Genomic DNA, 20255 nt, shown 5'->3' on the forward strand with positions numbered 1-20255 from the left:
AATAAGATAGAGAATGAAACATGAATCTGTGGAGATTAGGGCCAAAATCCATCCTTGCTATCCTCCAAAGAGGTGAAGTTGACCGGATAACACCTGAGCCTGAATAGTATTGAATACAAACCATCGTGCCTTTTGTACGTACGTATGTTTGTTTGTATCTGTCGATAATCCGTCCGCGCCCAGCGACCTGAACATCGAAACCCGAGACGAGACCTTTTTTTTTCCTTCACGGGACAAGAAAGACTCAATGAATCTGTTGCCATGACAGCGATAACAAGCGTAATAAACGGGAGGGAGGGAGGGAAAATAGAAATAGAACAAAATTGCTGGGTAAAAGAAAATAGAAGCGCGGCACGAGGACAAGGGGCAACATGGACATTGCGCCCGATGCCACAACCACAAGCCCACAGAGACGGACATTGCGGCGCGCGCCTATATCTTCGCTTTGCCCATGCCGTGCACGCCCCTCCTCAGCGCTGCCACTGCCACCGCGCCGTCTCCCGTCCCCCGTCCGCGCGCGCGCGCGCACGCACGCCGGCCAGGCCCAGGCCCAGGCCCTCATGGAGGTCGGTCCGACGCAGCAGCGCCTCGGCGACAGCTTCTCCCGCGGGTGGCTGGCGAAGCGCGGCGCGCGGGCGCCGTCACTCGAGCACCTCGTCGCCGACGCCGACCTCGGCCATTCCTTCGGCAGCTCCAGGTCGTCGTTCATCGACATGGACCCCGCCGCGCTCTTCTCCATGCGGTGGACGGCCACGGCCGCGCCGCCGCCGGAGAGCGACTTCGAGTTCGGGCTTATTATTCCCGGTGGCGTGGGCGGGGGCAGTGACCCCCCGTCCCCGGCGCTGGTCAGCGCGAGCCGCCGGGTCATCCGCGACGGCCGCCTCGTCCCCGGCGACCCGCTGTTCTGCTCGGCCCGCAGCGCGCCGGCCTCCCCGTCCCCGAGCCCGTGCTGCGGCGGGAGGGCCGCCGCCGCCGGGAGGCGCTCGTCGTGGTGGAAGATGCCGCTGCAGTACCTCCGGTTCCTCCTGCCGCTGTACCGCAAGGTGAGGGCCCTGCGGCGTCTCCCGGCGCCGAGGCGGCGGCCCCGCGTGGCGCCGGCCAGCCCGGCGCGCGCGTCCGCGTCCAGCCTCGACTGGTGCCACGGCAATGCCGACACCGCCGTCCGCGACGCCATCCTCTACTGCAAAAAGTGCAGCGTACGTCCATGGCCCCTCCACCGATGATCAGTCCGCTCCATCCTCTCCCAAGACTCCAAACTGACACTGCCGTTCCCGCACACTTTTTCAGGCCGCCGGACAACAAGACGCATAGCACACGACCTTGTCACGTGAAGTCCTCCGAGCCGTCCGTCGCCCTGTGCCGTCTCGTCACCGAGCTCTTTGTCTGCTCATCGTCTGTCCGACGTGATGGCGGTCATGGCATCGCCCTGTGCCATCTCTATACCACACCTCGCACAAAGATTACAGCGTCCGTGTATTTGAACTGCCGCGTGAATGGCTCGTGATGTACAGTTTAAAATCCAAAGTTTAAACATTAATCCGTAGAAACGAAACGGAGTCGGCCTTTTCTGCCTCACGTACCGGTGGTGGTGGCCTGGTGGGGGTGCCGGGGAGGGAAGGAATAGTAAACAGATTGCGGCAGCGACTGAAAGCGTCATTATTCCAGAAGAAATCCTCGGCTCTTTATACTGCTGACCTAGCACTCGTTTAGCACGTTGTGCTTGGCGCTCTCCGACCGTAAATTGAATTCGTTTGGTCGGCTCAACAAAAAATTCGCGTTGAACCAGGGCCATGCTTGAGATTTCAGTGACCCCGGACGAAAGTTTATATATAGACCATTTTGTCCCATATATATATATATATATATATATATATATATATATATATATATATATATATATATATATATATATATATAATAGTTATGTATATATATATATATATATATGTAATTATAAACACACATTTCGACCTATTGGGCGGCCGGCCGGCTCGACACCCCTCAGGCCTGCGTTGAACAGAGCCACACCACGCACGGGATCTGTCCGGACGAGGTTGAGAAGCAGGTGCAGGTTTAGACAGTAAACTAGCGTCCAAAGTGTGTCTCCATCTCCCATATATAATCAGAAGAAGGACGAGCCGTACTCGTTTACAAAAGGATAAAGAAAAGAAGCTGGAACCTGACCAGGAACAGCAAGCAAGATCAACAATCTCGCGCCATATATATTTGCACTCAGAAAATCTTTGACAGTCTGTGCCGTCCGAAACAAAGGCTTCTTCTTATTTCTTTTTTTTTCTCTTTCCTTCAAAATTCAGTTAGTACGTAATCAGCTTCCTCCGTACACAGGCTATAGAAATAGAATTAAGCAGGCAGGCAGATGCCGTCTGAGGGCGCCACTGGGATGCGCGATCTGGCATGCATGCTCCGACTAAGATGGCCAAACGGGCCGCCCGGCCCGGCCCGGCCCGGGCCCGGTGAAGCCCGGCCAAAAACCGGGCCGGGCCTGCTGTGCCAGCGGGCTTAATTTTCTGTCCAAGCCCGGCCCGCAGCGGGTCTAAACGGGCCGGGCCGGCCCGTTTAGCACGAAAAAACGGGCCGAAAAGCGGGCTAAACGGGCCGGTAAGCACGTTTTAGTGTAAAAAAACCGGGCTTAACGGGCTTAGAGGTAAACGGGCCGTGTCGGGCTAGCCCGCCGTGCCTAGTTTCCTGTCCAAGCCCGCCCGCTTATTCTACCGTGCCAGGTTCGGACCGGGCCCAAAAAGCGGGCTTCGTGCTGGGCTCACGGGCCTCGTGCTTTTTGGCCATCTATAGCTCCGACGCAACGCAAAGCCGGTGATCTGGCTGGGGTTCGCTCGTTTTTTCCCACCAACCGGAGAGAAATGCAAATGCTTATACTCTTCTATCAATGTTTGTATGCATTATTACGTGCTGTTGCTGTCGAATTACGTTACACGAGAATGTCGCAGAGAGAGAGAGAGAGAGAGAGAGAGAGAGAGAGAGAGAGAGAGAGAGAGAGAGAGAGAGAGAGAGAGAGAGAGAGAGACTACGTCCAACGCTGGGCGCCGTCAGCAGCATGATCTGTTCACGAAAGCAACTCCATGGATGCCATCTCCGTCTCACCTCTCCTCGCTGCATCGATCTTACTACAGATACCGTGTTGTAAGATGGCAGGCAGCGTCGCGCACGCACGCACGCATCCATGATAAAAAAAACACCCCGAGATGGATGATGATGATGATGATACGAGCATGCGCACAGACGAACGAAAGGGACGGCAATCAGCTGGAATCACAAACACGAAACACCACAAACCTAGCGAATGATACTGTTACACGCACCTAGCCAATGATACTGTTATGTACGAAATCTAGGTTTGAACTGCGGTTGTACGATGGCTTCAAAGACTCCAAAATTTTGTCTTTGTTTAGGTCAGGGGTGTAGCTATGATTTTTCTTTAGGAGTCTAGTAGGGTCTGGCCAAATCCAACAATGATTACGTGATGTCGTAACAAGGATATTGTGCTAGTATATATGCGGTAGTCGTAACAATTAACACATGTATGCCTCAATTACATAATAAATTTTAAATCATTACAAACTAAACCTTTTGTTTTAGTTGTAAATATGCACGTAAAAGAGTTCTTTTTGGTTGGGGTGTTGTGGCCCCAGGCCCCCCAACTGGCCCCTATCTACGTCAGTCGAATTCAATATATGTATGGGTTATTTTCTCATCTGAATTGGACTTGACATCAAAAGTTCGTCAAAAACATGAAAAGTTCGCCAAATTTTTTTGACAAGGTCCTCCAACAAGGTCTGATGAAGAGTTGGAGGTTGGTTCCCTCTCAGTAGCGGCGATAGTCGCCACAAGGCAACCATGGAGTTTGCTGAAGCCGTCTAACCTGCAAGCCTAGGGACCGAAGATGATGGTTGATCCTATCGTGAATTTCGTAATGATATCCTTCAAGCTTTCAACTGTTTTTTCGTCGAGAGCACTACCTACAGCAACAACTGTCGGCGTCTAATGAACGACAAATCTACTACAAGATTACCCAAAGTAGAGATTGATGGGCTTCAATTTAAAATCAAACTCGGTGGTGAACATGAAACAATGATTTATACTGGTTCAAAGTTTCAAACCATTGTAAAATGTAATACCCTATGCCCTTTGGTGTATTATCTTGTGTTTGGGTTGTATTTTACGTTGTGCTATAAGAGAAGAGTATTGCTGTCTTCTTTATGCACGGTTAAGAGGATGGGTGCACGATTCTTATCATAGTCGGATAAGATAGATGACATTTCACAAATCTACTATGAAGATAGTATTTCCTATTTCTAATAGAGCAGTTTACTGCTTTGGGAGAGCACATTATCTCGTTCTATATCTTCAAGTTAGTTTATGTGTTGGTAGATCGTCTTGTTGGGTAGTTAATTTTAAGAAAACCTTAGTATTTTGTTCCGTCGCCAAAGCTCGTCGCATCGGTGGGTGGCGCTAGTGCTGTCACGGCCGGCATGGTCGTTGTGTGAGCGTGGCGACCGTAGGGACGGAACTCTTAAATGTTAGGTACCGTTTGGTTCAGATATTTGTAACGTAATGGGTAAGTGATAACGTTAAATCATGTTTGTTTTAGTCCCACCGTAATAAGATATCATACTAAAAATTGATACTGGACTATTCAAACCTGTTACCGTCAGTAATCGAATGTAAACCATTACCATTACCCTTTGTGTTACATTTCTTGAACCAAACAGCACCTTAATTCATGTGGGTGTGTTATTGTTAAGTTGGAATATTTCTCATGTATGTATATAGTAGGGCTACATAATGAGTCAGTTTGATTCGTTTTAGCTCGGCTTGCTTTGGCTCGTTAGTGTAACGAGTCAGTTCGGCTCGACTCATTATAAATGAGCTAAAAGTCTAGCTTGACTCAGCTCGTTAGCTAGCTCAAGATGGCTCGATAAGCTCGTGAGCCATACCAACAAAAAAATATATGAATATACAAATATAAAAGTGTATAACATCATGTATATAAGCATACATTGTAAAATGATGAAATAAATATTTAAACTATTTCCATAGTTCATAGGTGTGAGAACTTAGGTGTTGTATTGTTGATCTTTAAGTTCTATTGTCCAAACGCGAATAATATAGCCGGCTACCTGAATGATCGGCAGCGGCTGATGGGCGCGAGGGAATCCGAGCGATGGAAGCGATCGATCAGTCGGGGGCGGGCAGGGCCAGGGCCTACGCGCGCGTGTGGTGCGGTGCGGTCGTTGGGACGGCGCGGGGCGGGGACCGTCCGCCCGTCGCTTCGTGCCTTGCTCGTGTCGCAAGCCAACGGGGGTGCGCCTGCCCCGCCGTGCCTAACCGCCGACGTCCGGAAGGCGCTCCGCAACAGCTGCGTCTGTTCACTCGTCCACCTTGCTCTGCTGGTGAACTGGGCTGTTTCCGAGAAACTCACTTCACATGACGTAGGAGCCAACGCACCGGTAGATCCAAGTCCAGAGCATGCGTCCAAAAGGCAGAGCTCCTTGCCCTATTGCACGCACAGTATGGGTGACATTGTGATCTAAATTTTACGCTATAAAATTTAAAAATCAGATTAGATTAGGATCGAACTTATTTTGTAAAGAATTATTTGGATCATGATCCATTAGCATCAGACACAGGTGCCAGAACTGCTGTCGTCCAGCGCAATGCGCACGCAACTAAACCTTGTTGCACCTGTTCTCTCTTCTCCGTGGCGTTGCTGCAGCAGTCGCTCCCTTTGTCGTGCGTGGTCCTGGCCTGGGTGTTTCCGTTTCATCCATCCATGATCCATGGACGCGAGCTGTCCTACTGATTTGCTTACATGCACACGATGGCAGAGGAATGCCGTCCGCAGCTGTCGGCCCAAACCAAAACAACCCTTGCTAAATCTGCTACTCGCCAATCCACCATGGCATCGGCTCGCTCTCGCCCTGCTCCGGGACACGGCGCGGCGATCGCCGTCAGTCCCACGTGAAGGCCACGCGGCCAGGGCGGTCGACGACGGCGCGCTAGCCCGCGGCGGAAGGGGACACCGCGGGCACACGCCAGGGCGCTCGATTCGTGCGGCGGAGCCGCCTCCGATCCGTCGCCGCAGGCTGCAGCTGCACGCCAACGGGCCGCGTGCCGGCCACAGGGCTGCGCGCGGACAAACCGGGCCTTAAATGCCCGCTTTGGCGCCGCGCGCCCACGTCGCGTTCGCGTTCTTGCCCCGCGGACCCAGTGAAATATATTTCTGTAACCTCCTACCTTATCACAGTTTGATCCTTAACCTTTTCTACCTCATATGACAGTTTGACTTTTAATTATGTTATCAGTAACTTGCGAAGTATAGAAATATTGTAGTATAATTTCTATACTATACTTCCTCTGTTCAATGTCGCTTTGGGACGTGTAATTGTCAATTTTTTCTTAAGTTTAGTTTTAAATTTATTACAGAAATAGATTAACGTTCTATTCAATAATACAAAAAATAGGTTAACGTTGCATTTGATCTGCAGAAAAAGGCTGAAGATATTGCACTAAAAGGCCCCAGTGGGCTAGAATTGAATGCCGTTGGAGTTGGGCTGGCATAAATGATGCCGCTTCGCACCTCTCGACCCGTCCTGTACTCCTGTGACCTGCATGACCGAGGCCGCTGAATCAACATGGGCTGCAACCGCAAGCCTGGATAGCCCAGCTATCACAGCGGGCTCCAACGTCTCTTCATCAACTGTAGGTTTTTCTGTACAGTTTGTTTTATGGGCTAAGAGCAACTCCAAGAGAAGCTATAAACTTCTCAAAAACAGATATTAGGAAAGAAAACTTATTTCCCTTGCTCTAACAGCCTCTTTAACCTTTTTTCGAAAAATTACGCGTCACGCATCCCCTTGCTCTCGTCCCGCATATTTCCATGGCTACAAACCTCTCCAATCGTGCAATCTGCACCGGACGCGCACAAGGGTCTGACGTGGGACACTTGCATGCCAAAAGAAAAGGCATGTCGGGTACATGCGCGACAAGTAAAATGACGTAGGCTTGAGATGATTTTTTTTTTAATTTGGTCCAGTTTTTAGTTTTTTAGCATTCGTTTAAAGAAGCTATAGGATTATACTTGTTAATTAAAAGGGTCATTAAAACTTATTAGTTTGCACTAATAATCATTTTTTGGGGACTGGGGTAAGCTTTTTAACATGCTTTTGGAGTTGCTCTAATACAGATTTTTTTAAGTAGTGTTAGGTTCCAGAGCATGGTAGGACAGAGCTGCACCACTCTTAATTATTATTGTTTGGATTGGTTCCATATATAATAGAGTGTCTTTAAAAAGAAAAAAAATATGTTTGAATGTTGAACCATCCTACCTTCGATGTTGAACCATCCCCCAAATCTTTCGAACCCCCTCTAAGCCCTTGTTCAGTTACATAGGAATAAATCCCACCATGAATTTAATATGGGTCTGGATTGGGTGAATTCATATGCCACAAAGTTAGCTATTCTTTTGATCCATGGATTCTAATATAAACTTGTGCAATATCTTAATAGATTTGTACCATATCTAATGAGCTATGGATAGAATTCATGTCTTCTATAGTTTAAAAAATTCATAAATTCTCGTGTTATAATCCATGATGGGTTTAACCGAATAAAAAAATGAATATGCTTGGATTATTTTGGGACATAGATTATGGTATGGATTTAATTCCAGTCTATTTTAATTTAGAGCTGGATTGGTGTAAACGAACAAGACCAATAATATAGAGTCGTTCCCTCCCAACTAGACTAAACCTGTGAAGTACGAGGAAAGAGTAGGGATCGAACACTACCTTCCATCATCCGTTTGTTAATACATGGTGAAATATTCCTTTTCTATTTTTCTCGCTTTCAAAATTTGGAAGTAACATTGTGTCTAAAACGTGTTACAAGCTCTATTGACTGTCTTCTACATATTTTGTCTCTACTTAGGGCACGTACAACGGCATTAAATATATTATCTTTAAGTAGCCATATAAGCAACAATTAAATGGAAAAAATCTAATATGGACGCTAATTAAGGAGGAGAGAGACATAGGTCATCCTTTTGTGAAGAGATAGCTTCGGCTCACGTTCCAATGTAAGAAAGTCTATGAAATAAAAAATTTCTAGACAGTATAAATAGACAACACACTATAACACTTGTTGTTTATATCGTCTTTCTGTTTTTTTAATACACATATAGACAACCGTTGTCTATAAGCTGCACATGCCCTTAGACGTTGTTTGTCCATGAAGTAAAACGAAATAGGGAAAACATCAATGGCGCATGCAAAGAATCCCGATCGATTCGCCATAAAGGCAACTACTCAAAATGTTTCCACTCAATTGCGCGAGCACAAAAGGGACCAGATTCGTCACACTGTAGACTAGTTTGGCAATTTTATTTTTTCAAGGGTTCAAAGAAAGGTGAACTATTTGTTCTTAGAAAAATGAGGTTGTTAAAGTAGCCCTAAAAGTTAACAAAAAAATTCCCAAAACATTTCACAAGATGGCTTGCACTTCTCACCTTGCCCTCGCTCACGTGCGTCATCTCCCTCCCTCCGTCGCTTCGCCATGCAAGGCAACTCGTCACGAGGCCGCTACCATCCGCGACATAAATCCATCCGTGCCGTATGGGCTTCCGTGCAACAGGTCCATAGGCCCGTGACCCAGACGCCGGTGAGCTCGCGCCGTGGACCGGGCCCACGCGCGCTGCCGTTTCATCACCACTTGCCACGTTTCTGGCCGTGGGATTTATGGCAGTAACGGGGCAAACTCGTAACTCTCTCCCGCGGGTCTCGGCCTCCTCTCCTCGGCTCGCTATAAGCAGGCTCCACCGCTTCCGCAATGGCCACCTAATTCGCTCGGCGTCGGGGGAGAAGAGAAGCGCGCGCGATGGCACCGGGAAGATCTCTTCGCCCTGTAATAATTCCCTCGCCCCCGCGCTGCATCTTCGATGACGGACCAAAATCCGGGACGATGTTTTGGTGGTCAGTCTCGTCAGTCACTGATCAAGCGGCATTCGTACGTGTTGGTTGTTTTTGCAGGCGGGGACGGCGGCGGTTCTGTGGGCGGCGTCGCTGCTGCTGCTGGCGACGTCGTGCGCGCGCGCAGGTGGCGCGTACGCGGGGCCGGGGTGCCGGAAGCACGTGGCGAGGGTCACGGAGTACGGCGCGGTCGGGGACGGGAGGACGCTCAACACGGCGGCGTTCGCCAGGGCTGTGGCGGACCTGGCGCGGCGCGCGCCCGACGGCGGCGCTGCGCTGGTGGTGCCGCCGGGGAAGTGGCTCACGGGGCCCTTCAACCTCACCAGCTGCTTCACGCTCTACCTCGACGAGGGCGCCGAGATCCTCGCGTCCCAGGTGAGTGAGAACCCAACCCCAGATCCTCCTCCCGCCATTCCGCTCGCCGCGCCCGCTGGCCTTCCCCTGCCGTGGCTACGCCGCCGCGCTTAGCCGAGGAACTGTCCCCGTACTCGTAATGGGCCCGTGACCGTGCGGGTGCGGTAGTTTAGCATGACATGTGGGGCCATTGAACACCGCTCGCAGACAGTCTCTTCATTCATCACGGATTCACGGGACACGTCCCGTCTGCGTAGGCCGTAGGCCGGTCTCTTTTTCACTAGGGACAACGGCTTTTGCCCTGGGGGACCCCGAACCCTTCTTTTCTAAGCAAAGCCACTGCCAATCCGACATATCTCTTGAACAGTTGAACTCAATGCCATGGTTCCATTCCATGACTCCTCTCTGGGCCTTGTGCATCACTGCTTTGTATGGCAGAATGCATAGCTTGCAGATCTGCACATGTAAATAGAAATGTTTGTTTGTAGTGTATCATTTATTGAGAATCCAGAACGTTTCATCAAGACATGATAGTATACATTTTTCCCTGGAAAGACCAGTGGTAAATGTTTGCTCCGTCTTTACTGAAGTTAATGTAGTCTGAGTAACGTAAGAAGGGCAATTAGAAACTTTTTAGTGCTGCTGGTGTAGCGTTGATGACTAATCCAAAACAGACCCAGGTTTGAAGTTCGTTGGTACACATTTACACAAAAACTAATAACTACCTCTCTCAGAAAACAAGATCTAGTAATTACTCTTTGTCTACCAAGGTGGCGCTTAAATATGTATCCCAAGGCAAGGACTCGGCTGGCTTTGATTGACACCCGACTTTTTGTACTAGTGCTTGGCAGTGGTTGCGACGCCGAAAGCAGAAGCTGTTGGCTAACTGGCCATTGAATACTTTGTAGTACAACCATTGATCAACCTGTTAGTAGAGCCTTGGCTTACCAAGTTCATGTGCTGTGATCCTCTTTTCCTTAGTTTCAATATAATGCAGACATGCTGGTTAGATTTGTTCTGCTACTGTCACCCATATCTTGTTTGCACCATTTGCATCCGTCCAGTGACCCCTATGCTGTTCATGTATCTTGTGCAGGACATGAAGCATTGGCCCCTCATAGCTCCCCTGCCGTCCTACGGGAGAGGAAGGGACGAGCCTGGCCCAAGGTACAGCAATTTCATCGGAGGATCCAATCTCACTGACGTCATCATCACGGGTACAGTATGTGTGCCTGCCTTCGAGTAGCGTATCCAAGGTCAGGTGGTAGCTGCAGAAGACTGATGAGCTACACAAATTTCAGGCAAAAATGGAACGATCAACGGGCAGGGGCAGGTCTGGTGGGACAAGTTCCACGCCAAGGAGCTCAAGTTCACCCGCGGCCACCTCCTCGAGCTCCTCTACTCTGACAACATCATCATCTCCAATGTCACCTTCGTCGACGCGCCGTACTGGAACCTCCACCCTACCTATTGCACGTATGGATCTCACTCTCAGCTCTGAAAGCCTAAAGTCACTGATCATCTGTTCCTGTGGTGGTTTGTGATCATTGTTTCAGTCAGCGGTGAATCTCACGTGTCATGCCACTGTTTTGCGCAGCAATGTGACCATCAGTGGCGTCACCATTCTCGCGCCGGTGAATTCGCCTAATACCGATGGAATTGACCCGGGTAGCTAGAGACCAGTTAGCTTCCTTTGACGCTGAGAAGTGAGAAGCACATGTTTCTGATTCTGAATTTCATTGCCTGTGCGTGTGTGCAGATTCTTCCTCGCGTGTCAAGATCGAGGACTGCTACATCGTCTCCGGCGACGACTGCGTGGCCGTGAAGAGCGGGTGGGACGAGTACGGCATCAGGTTCAACATGCCGAGCCAGCACATCGTCATCCGGAGGCTGACCTGCGTCTCCCCCACGAGCGCCATGATCGCGCTGGGCAGCGAGATGTCCGGCGGCATCCGCGACGTGCGCGCCGAGGACAGCGTGGCCATCAACACGGAGTCGGCCGTCAGGGTCAAGTCCGGCGCCGGGAGGGGCGGCTTCGTCAGGGACATCTTCGTGCGCGGCCTCAGCCTCCACACCATGAAGTGGGTGTTCTGGATGACCGGCAACTACGGGCAGCACCCCGACAACACGTCCGACCCCAACGCCATGCCCGAGGTCACCGGCATCAACTACAGCGACGTGTTCGCCGAGAACGTGACCATGGCCGGCAGGATGGAGGGCATCCCTAAGGACCCCTACACCGGGATCTGCATATCCAACGTGACCGCCCGCCTCGCGCCGGACGCCAAGGAGCTGCAGTGGAACTGCACCAACGTCAAGGGGGTCACCTCCCACGTCTCGCCCAAGCCGTGCCCGGAGCTCGCCGCGGAGGGCAAGCCGTGCGCCTTCCCGGAGGAAGAGCTCGTCATCGGCCCACCCGAGCTGCCGAAGTGTAGCTATTGAGGCCGATTGCCAAAAGAGATCATTGATCATATAGGCTCTTCGGTGATAGTCTAGACAAGCAGTATGAGAAATGCAGCTGAAATACGTTTGCATTACAGTGTCCGTCTCACATTACTGCTTCCTCCGATTACAATGTCTGGCAGTGGTATAACTTGTGACTACAAATTATGCATCAAGAAGAAATCAGCAAAACGGACATGATCATTGCAAACCTTTTTCATAGGTGCACAAGTTACATAATTGACAGACAACAACAGCATCGAATTTGTAAGCCAAATTCTGCAAAAAGATCGGAATTAAAACAAGCTGAACAGAGCGTGTGCAACCATGGGCTGGCTGGCTGGCTGGTTCCTCTCCTCACCGTCGTCCTCCCTTCCCCTTGCCCTTGCTCAGGAAGTGGTGGCGCTTCAACCTCTTCTTCCGGATCACCACGTCGGTCTTGATGTTCTCCGAGAATGGCATGCCGAGGAGGACCAGCAGCCTGAACGCCTCGTTGTCCGTCTTGGCGCTGGTGACGATGGACACGTCCATGCCGTTCTTCTTCCCGCCCACCTCGTACGGGATCTCCGGGAACACGCCCTGGTCACGGAGGCCAAGGCTGTAGTTGCCGTGCCCGTCGAAGCTGTTGGGGTTGACACCCAGGAAGTCCATGGTCCTAGGGAGCCCAAGGTTGATGAGCCTATCCAGGAAGTTGTACATTATCTACAGCCAAGGACAAAAAAAAGAAAAAGAAATGAGCCCTGTACCAGTGAAACGAGCTCACAATTTCCACTTGTATTGCAGATTATACTAAGCTGCCATATTCCAAACTGCCACGAAATACACTCCGAGGCCAAATGAGCAATGGATGAGGCTCACCCTGCCGCGGAGGGTGACTGCGATACCGATGGTGTTTCCCTCACGGATCTTGAAGCTGGCCACGGACTTCCTGGCCTTGGTCTTGACGGGCCACTGCCCGGTGATCATGGCCAGGTCCTTCATGGCGGCATCCAGCCCCTTCGAGTTCCCTGCCTCCGCGCCCAGACCGCAGTTCACCACAATCTTCTCGAGCTTGGGAACCTAGCCGTTCGAACCAACCGCACGACTCATCAAAAGTCAAAATCCTACCACGCCAGCAAATTAGCCTAGCTACAAGGAGGAACGGCGGGCCTTTCCGCGGCGAGGAGGAGCAGGGTCGACGGTCGAGCACCTGGTGGACATTGGTGTAGCCGAACTCCTCGGTGATGAGCGGGACGACCTTCTGGTCGTAGACGGCCTTGAGCCGGTGCACCTTCTGGGCTTCGGATGGGTCGACGAGCACGATGCCGGAGGGCGATGTCGGCGGCTGCGTGGGCTTGGGCGGCGCCTCGGTAGCGGCGGAGGCCACGACGCGGAGAGCTCGGCGGGGAGCCGCGGAGGGCAGGAGCAGGCAGCGGCGGGCGGATGAGGAAGAGGCGGTTGTGGCGACGGCGAAGGGCGTGCCCGAGGAGGGCAGGGTCACAGCCGCGGCTGCCATCGGAGCGGGGCGTGCGGAGGCGGGCGCGGCTTATGCCATGGATGAGGAAGACGGTTGCTGGATAAGGCGTCGGCTGTGCCGCTGGCAGTGGCCAATCCAGTGGTTCTGGGCTAGGCCTTCGTGTGCTCTGGACTTGGACCCATTGAGGATACAGAGATGGCTAAAGCCCATCAAGCCCAAGCCAAGATTGTTTAGTGGATCAATAAGATTAACATCATAATACAGCCTTGTTTTGCTAACAACGAACCTAATATCGTGAATACGTGATTAACAACAGTCATTGAGCTGGTCATGCGTGTAAAAAACAACTTAAAAAACAAGTGTGATCAGTTTAATATTTGATATGTGGGACATGTGCCCATGATGACGTTACATATATATTTTTTAGTGAGAGGTAACCATATATTAAACTGATTACACATGTTCAAGCTAAAGTGCATGACAAAAATAGTTCAATTAGAATCCATAATGGTAGCTTGCTATCAAGATTGTCATGCACTATTGCTTGGTCATGACACACCACATATAAATCAAATAAAATATTGAAAGATTGATATACAAATCAAAATAAAATGTTGAAAACTGAATATTCAAGCTTGAATATAGTAGATTTGTCGTATGTGGTTCGTCGTCTACGTCTCGCTTGGTTGGGCTAGGTCGCTTGACGCTTGGGCCTCGTTGGGCCGCAGGGCAGCTGTGCAGCTCGTTTGGCTCGTTAAGAACCAAACTAAAATGTTGGCTGAGCTCGTGACTCATTTCAAACGAGCCAAGATGTATCAAGCCACTAATGAGAGCGAGTTATGGATCCACAAGTTTCTCGTCCAGACCTAGTGGCAAAGTCTGTGCAATATGATTAGTAGGGTGTAGAGTGGTTTCTAGACTTGCGGGTATCGTACTTTAGACTTTAATAGGACCTCACTCGTGAAGTAGACTAGTTTGTGTACTTTGTATACATGGCCTTACTCTTCTCTTTCAACCATGATTGATGTCTTTAGTGTGTTGGTTGTGTTGGCCCAAAAATGAGATGCAATATTCCAAACTATCGTGACAGGGGTTGTGGACACCCTATGCTCCATGTGACAACACAATTGGATGCCATGGAGCCTAAGGCTGTTGTGTGGGGGATAGATATCCCCCGGGTCCACTAAAGGAGTAAAAGACCTCACGAAAGGCCCAAGGGCCCAATAAATCGTAAGGTCATTCTTTTGTGGGCCTGGGGAGAAACAACCAACAAAGCAGAGCGACGTGATACCGGATTGGTGCAAACCCGAATGGCCCACAACGTCGAGCGAGTAAATCGCAACAGAGACCCGACTTTCCCGCGCTGAAGCCCCCATGCAGCGGAGCCATGCGAAGATAAGTCGGCGAGGGTTACGTAGGGATAAACTCAAGAGGTTCACTACCTTTTAGCTACTTGTTGTTATCATATCCACGTGTACTGCCCCACGGTCGAGTATATAAGGCCTAGGGGCACCCCTTCAGAACGATCGACCCTATCTTACTTCGCCACCCACATCAACTCTCTGTGTCTTCAATCCAGAGAGCCCTCTTGTAACCACGCTCACATACTCACCAGGACGTAGGGTGTTACGCATCTCTAAGCGGCCCGAACCTGTAAATCTTGTCCACTGTCCCTCGTGCGATCGGCACGAACCATTTTGCTACAGTCGTCGACACCGTCCTACTCCTAGAAACACCTTGAGGGGCAACCCCGGGTGTGCGGTCGGACCCAAAACACCGACAGCTGGCGCGCCAGGTAGGGGGTGTGTCGACGATCCAAGCTAGCTCAATGGTCGTCACCTTCTACAGCAAGATCACCATGCGTCCCGTATCCGTATTCTGCTTCGGGACAATCTCATCTGTAGCGGATGAAGAGGGAATTCTACACCGTATCGCGGATCCGCCGGAAAAGAAGTCTCCTCCAACGAACTCCGAAAATGCCGGAGAGGCGCGACCTCCAGCTCTTCGGAAAAAGATCGTCTCCGGAAAGTCGGGGGCCGAGGGCTCGCTGACCCGGAAGACTCCGCTGTCTACTTCCCCGACAAAAGAATGGACACGGATCGCGAGGAAGAAGGAGACCAGGGAAAAGCAAGTCGTTCTTTCCGTTCCTTCGGCCTCAAAGGAGAACGGAAAGAAAGTCGCCACGACAGCAGCACCATTCTACCTCGACGTCCTCTTCGTCGGGAGAGTGGAGTCGCCCACCGTCTCTGACGACGAACCGACCGCGCCCGGAGAAGAACCGCCTCAACGAGAATCCCGCCGACGGAGGAACCGGCGCAGGAACGTTCGACGACATCACGCGGCCGGAGAACGGGATCCGGAGCAGCCTGTCTCGCGAGACGAGGTCTCGGAGATAGGAGAAACTCCGGAAGAACGCGTCTTCAGAGAACGAAGGAACTCCCGACGACGTGATCGTCGGCGGGCTCAGGAACAACCTGAGCAAGACGCAAGACAGCGCCGGGAGAATCCGCTCTTCGGGCGCAACCTGAATCCCGACTTCGCCCGAGCTATGAACACGCCAAGCGAAGTCGGAGGGGTACTTGCTCGGATAGCTGATGGACTTCCACGGACTCCCGACGCCGAGGGATACCGACGCCTGTTCACCCAGGCAGCCAACCATCTTCTACCGCTCGCTCACCCGCCGAACGATCTACGACACACCATCAACAGTCGCCGAGACACGCGGAGCTCCATCAATGCTTCACGCGAACGGCGGCATGAGAACGAGATCCGCCGTCGGGAGGAGTACGACCGGAATCATGGCATCCCGACTCAGAGCCAGGACACCAGGACTGAGTCGGCAACGGCCTCAACTGGCGGTACCACTCAGGGACGGTCGAGGAACCACAATCACAACTCCCCTCCCCGAGACAGACATCGTCCCCGACGACAGGAGGACACGTGCGGAGTGTCCGCTCTTACTCCGCGCCTCAGGGCCATCCAATGGCCTCCCAACTTCAAGGTATCTAATATCGACAAATATGAACCTAAGCAGGATCCAGGGGGTTGGCTAGCCGTCTACACCACCGCTGCTCGAGCTGTCGGGGCATCAGAGGACGTTATGACCGCGTATTTGCCCATCGTCCTTGGGCAAGATGCGCTACAGTGGCTACGACATCTACCCCGACACTGCATCGACGACTGGGGAGACTTCAGTCGACGTTTCACCGCCAACTTCCAGTCCCTCTCCGACAAGCCAGCGCAACCGTGGGACCTCAAATCCATCAAGCGCCGGGGGGATGAGACTCTCCGGTCGCACCTCAAAAGGTTCTAGACCATGAGAAATCGCATCCCCGAGGTCACGGAGGCGGCCGTGATCGAGGACTTCTACAGAGGATCCAACGACTCAGCTTTTGTCCGAGCCATACTGCAGAAGGCGCCGACTACTTCCGAGGAGCTGTTCCGGGAAGCCGACCTCTACATCACCGCCGACGAGCGAGCTCAAGACCTCATCGGAGGAGCAAAGCCTGCACCGGCAGCACCACGACGCGACGCGAACCAGCCACCCGACAAACGCTGGGAGAAGAGGCCTCGCGAAGAAGTACACGCCGCCGGACCACCTGCCTCTCGCGCCCGAGGAGGACCTCGCGGAGGCGAGCGCACGCTGGACAACATCCTCTCCGCAACTGCCGGGACTTCAAGCACTCCGTTGGGCATGGCCGACCCTTCCAACCTCTACCTCCTCCTCCGCCGAGGGGAGGACCGGATGAACCACGACAACCTCATCAGCCGGAGGAGGGGGGAGGAGGAGCTTTCCCACGCGTCGACAGGTAGGTCAACGTCATCTTCGGCGGACACGGGTCGCAGGAGAACAAGAGACAACAAAAGCTCAACGACCGCTAGATACTGGTGGCGACCACCGGTCCTCCCGCCCCATACCGGTGGTCAGAACACCCGATCACTTTCACTCGGGAGGATCAATGGCTCAACTTCGACCATCCGGGCAAATACCCGCTCCTCGTCGATCCGGTGATCCGAGAGAGCCGGGTGAAGAAGGTGCTAGTGGACGGGGGGAGCAGCATCAACGTCACCTTCCCCCGGACGCTCCAAGGCTTGGGGCTCACCTCAAAGAGCTCCACAAGTCGGACACTCCTTTCTTCGGCATCGTGCCGACGGAGGGGGAATACCCGCTGGGCCACATCTACATGCCGGTCACCTTCGGAACTCCGGAGAACTACTGAACCGAGTTCCTGAGGTTTGAAGTGGCAAACTTCGACTGCGGGTACAACGCCATCATTGGAAGGCCGGGATTGGCCAAATTCATGGCCATTCCGCACTATACATACATGATACTGAAGATGCCAGGACCGCAAGGGATCATAACTGTGCGCGCCGACTTCCAAGGCGCCGCAGAATGTTTCCGGGTGGCCATCCAAGCAGCCCTCACCACCAAGCCGTCAACGGTCCCCTCCACACTGGCGAACTCTAAGCCTGAGGAGGACCTCGCAGTACCGGCAAACGAAGCTCAGGCCGCGACCTCTATGCGGCCGACTGAAGAAACCAAGCGAATCAACCTGGGGTTCGCTGATGAGCGCAAGACAGCCATCATCAGCTCCAGCTTGGACGACAAATAGGAAAGCGCGCTCGTCCAGTTCCTGCAAGATAACCGAGATGTATTCGCATGGCAACCTGCGGATATGTCGGGAGTCCCAAGAGAACTGGCCGAGCAAAAGTTGAAGGTTTATCCCCAGGCGAGGCCGATCCGGCAAAAGCTACGTCGTTTCACGCCCGACAAGAGAGAGGCCATTCGCGCCGAGTTAGCTCGCTTGGTTGCGGCTGGATTTATTAGAGAAGTATTACACCCCGAGTGGTTAGCCAACCCTGTTCTTGTACTCAAAAAAGAATAAAGTGGATTGGCGCATGTGCGTCGACTATACTGATCTCAACAAACACTGTCCGAAGGATCCCTTCGGGCTCCCGAGGATAGATCAGGTGGTGGACTCCATCGCTGGATGTTCTGTGCTGTCTTTCTTAGATTGCTATTCCGGGTATCATCAAATTAGTTTGGCAAAAGAAGACGAGGAAAAAACGGCGTTCATCACTCCGTTTGGTGCTTTCTGTTATACCTCCATGTCGTTCGGCCTCAAAAACGCTGGAGCGACTTATCAGAGAGCTATTCAAACATGCTTAGCCGATCACTGGGGCAAGCGTGTGGAGGCTTACGTAGATGATGTGGTAATCAAAACAGAAAATTCGGAAAACTTCATCGAAGACTTACAGCTGGTTTTCAACAGCTTGAGGCGATATAGATGGAAGCTCAATCCCGAAAAATGTGTTTTCAGGGTACCAGCAGGAAAATTGCTCGGGTTTATTGTCAGCCACCGGGGAATTGAGTCTAATCCAGATAAAATTGAAGCTATCATGAAGATGGAAGCTCCTCGGTCACAAAAGAAGGTTCAGCGACTTACTGGATGTATGGCAGCTCTGAGCAGATTTATATCCAGACTGGGAGAAAAAGGTTTGCCATTTTACAAGCTACTCAAGAAGGTGGATAAGTTTCAATGGACTTCAGAAGCACAAGAAGCTCTAGATGCACTGAAGAAATTATTGACAACACCACCAGTACTGAAACCACCCCGGCGAGCTACGTCGACTCAACCAGCTGAAGATTTGTTACTGTATATCTCTTGCACGACTCACGTGGTAAGCACCGCGTTGGTAGTCGAGCGAGTAGAAGAAGGACATGCCTATCCAGTACAACATCCCGTTTACTTCATCAGTGAAGTTCTAGGCCCCTCGAAGAAAAAGTATCCTCAGGTTCAGAAGCTATTATACGCAGTACTTCTAACTGCCCGCAAGCTGCGTCACTACTTTGATGACCACAAAGTCATAGTAGTCACTGGTTTCCCAATAGGGGATATTCTTCACAACAAGGAAGCCATTGGCCGAATAGCCAAGTGGGCTTGCGAGCTGGGATCCCACGACATCGAGTTCCGACCTCGCACTGCCATCAAAACTCAAGCACTGGTTGATTTCGTATCAGAGTGGACAGAACAGCAAGTACCGGATAATCCAGAAACCGCAGAAGTATGGCGAATGTATTTTGATGGCTCGCTGAAGCTGCAGGGAGCAGGAGCAGGGATTCTCTTCACCGCACCTGGAGGCGAACACCTCAAGTACGCCCTCCAGTTGCTATTCCCTACCTCTAACAATGCAGCCGAGTATGAAGCTTTGATACACGGATTGAACATCGCCATATCGCTGGGCGTCAAGAGATTGATGGTATACGGAGATTCTCTGGTAGTCATCAGCCAGATAAACAAGGAATGAGATTGTTCAAGCGATTCAATGGGAAAATATTGCGCTGCCGTCCGAAAGCTGGAAGATAAATTCGAGGGTCTGGAATTTCATCATATAGAAAGAGATCGGAACACAGCAGCCGATATACTGTCCAAGCTCGGATCCAGTCGAACTCAGGTCCCACCCGGAGTCTTCGTGCAAGAAATTCTGCAGCCAAGTATCTCAATGGATCAAACAGAAGAGTGCAACATCATAGATCCACCCGAGTCAGACTCTGATGATTGGAGAAGCCTGATTATTAAGTATATAAAGAATGAAGAAGAACGAGACGACAAGAACTCGGCAGAGCGCATTGCCAGGCAGTCGGCTCACTATACACTCATTGGGGAGGTATTGTACAGAAGGGGCGCATCAGGCATCCTCATGAAGTGCGTTCTCCCGTCCACTGGGAAGCAACTTCTGGAGGAGGTCCATGCAGGGCAATGTGGAATACATGCGGCATCCAGAACACTAGTCGGGAAGGTTTTCAGGTCTGGATTCTATTGGCCGACAGCGAAGAACGATGCAGCCGAGTTAGTCCAGAGGTGTGAAGCTTGCCAATACTTGTCAAAGCAACAACACATGCCAGCACAGCAACTACAGACCATACCAGTAACCTGGCCTTTCGCATGCTGGGGACTGGATATGATTGGACCTTTCAAGAAAGCTCAAGGAGGATATAC

The 20255-nt window shown here is 51.5% G+C and overlaps 3 protein-coding genes across 3 annotated transcripts; 2 read left to right on the top strand and 1 right to left on the bottom strand.

The window, feature by feature from the left end:
* The first annotated feature begins 371 nt into the window (after positions 1 to 371).
* LOC103631208 (uncharacterized) lies at positions 372 to 1832 on the top strand. Its single transcript, XM_008652169.4, has 2 exons — positions 372 to 1196; positions 1288 to 1832. Exons 1-2 carry the CDS (start codon positions 372 to 374, stop codon positions 1309 to 1311), a joined length of 849 nt encoding a protein of 282 aa, XP_008650391.1. The 3' UTR covers positions 1312 to 1832.
* A 6943-nt stretch (positions 1833 to 8775) lies between these two features.
* On the top strand, positions 8776 to 12006 carry LOC100284735 (glycoside hydrolase, family 28). The gene is made up of 6 exons (NM_001157630.2): positions 8776 to 8937; positions 9063 to 9377; positions 10453 to 10573; positions 10658 to 10832; positions 10954 to 11024; positions 11116 to 12006. Exons 1-6 carry the CDS (start codon positions 8911 to 8913, stop codon positions 11796 to 11798), a joined length of 1392 nt encoding a protein of 463 aa, NP_001151102.1. The 5' UTR covers positions 8776 to 8910; the 3' UTR covers positions 11799 to 12006.
* On the bottom strand, positions 11870 to 13396 carry LOC100281329 (50S ribosomal protein L5). Its single transcript, NM_001158602.2, has 3 exons — positions 12988 to 13396; positions 12657 to 12857; positions 11870 to 12500 (listed from the first exon to the last, which is right to left on the bottom strand). The coding sequence occupies exons 1-3, from the start codon at positions 13291 to 13293 to the stop codon at positions 12156 to 12158; spliced, it is 852 nt and encodes a 283-aa protein (NP_001152074.2). The 5' UTR covers positions 13294 to 13396; the 3' UTR covers positions 11870 to 12155.
* Positions 13397 to 20255: the final 6859 nt, after the last annotated feature.

The sequence above is a fragment of the Zea mays genome, chromosome 1 (genome assembly GCF_902167145.1).
Source record: "Zea mays cultivar B73 chromosome 1, Zm-B73-REFERENCE-NAM-5.0, whole genome shotgun sequence".
Classification (NCBI taxonomy): Eukaryota; Viridiplantae; Streptophyta; class Magnoliopsida; order Poales; family Poaceae; genus Zea; species Zea mays.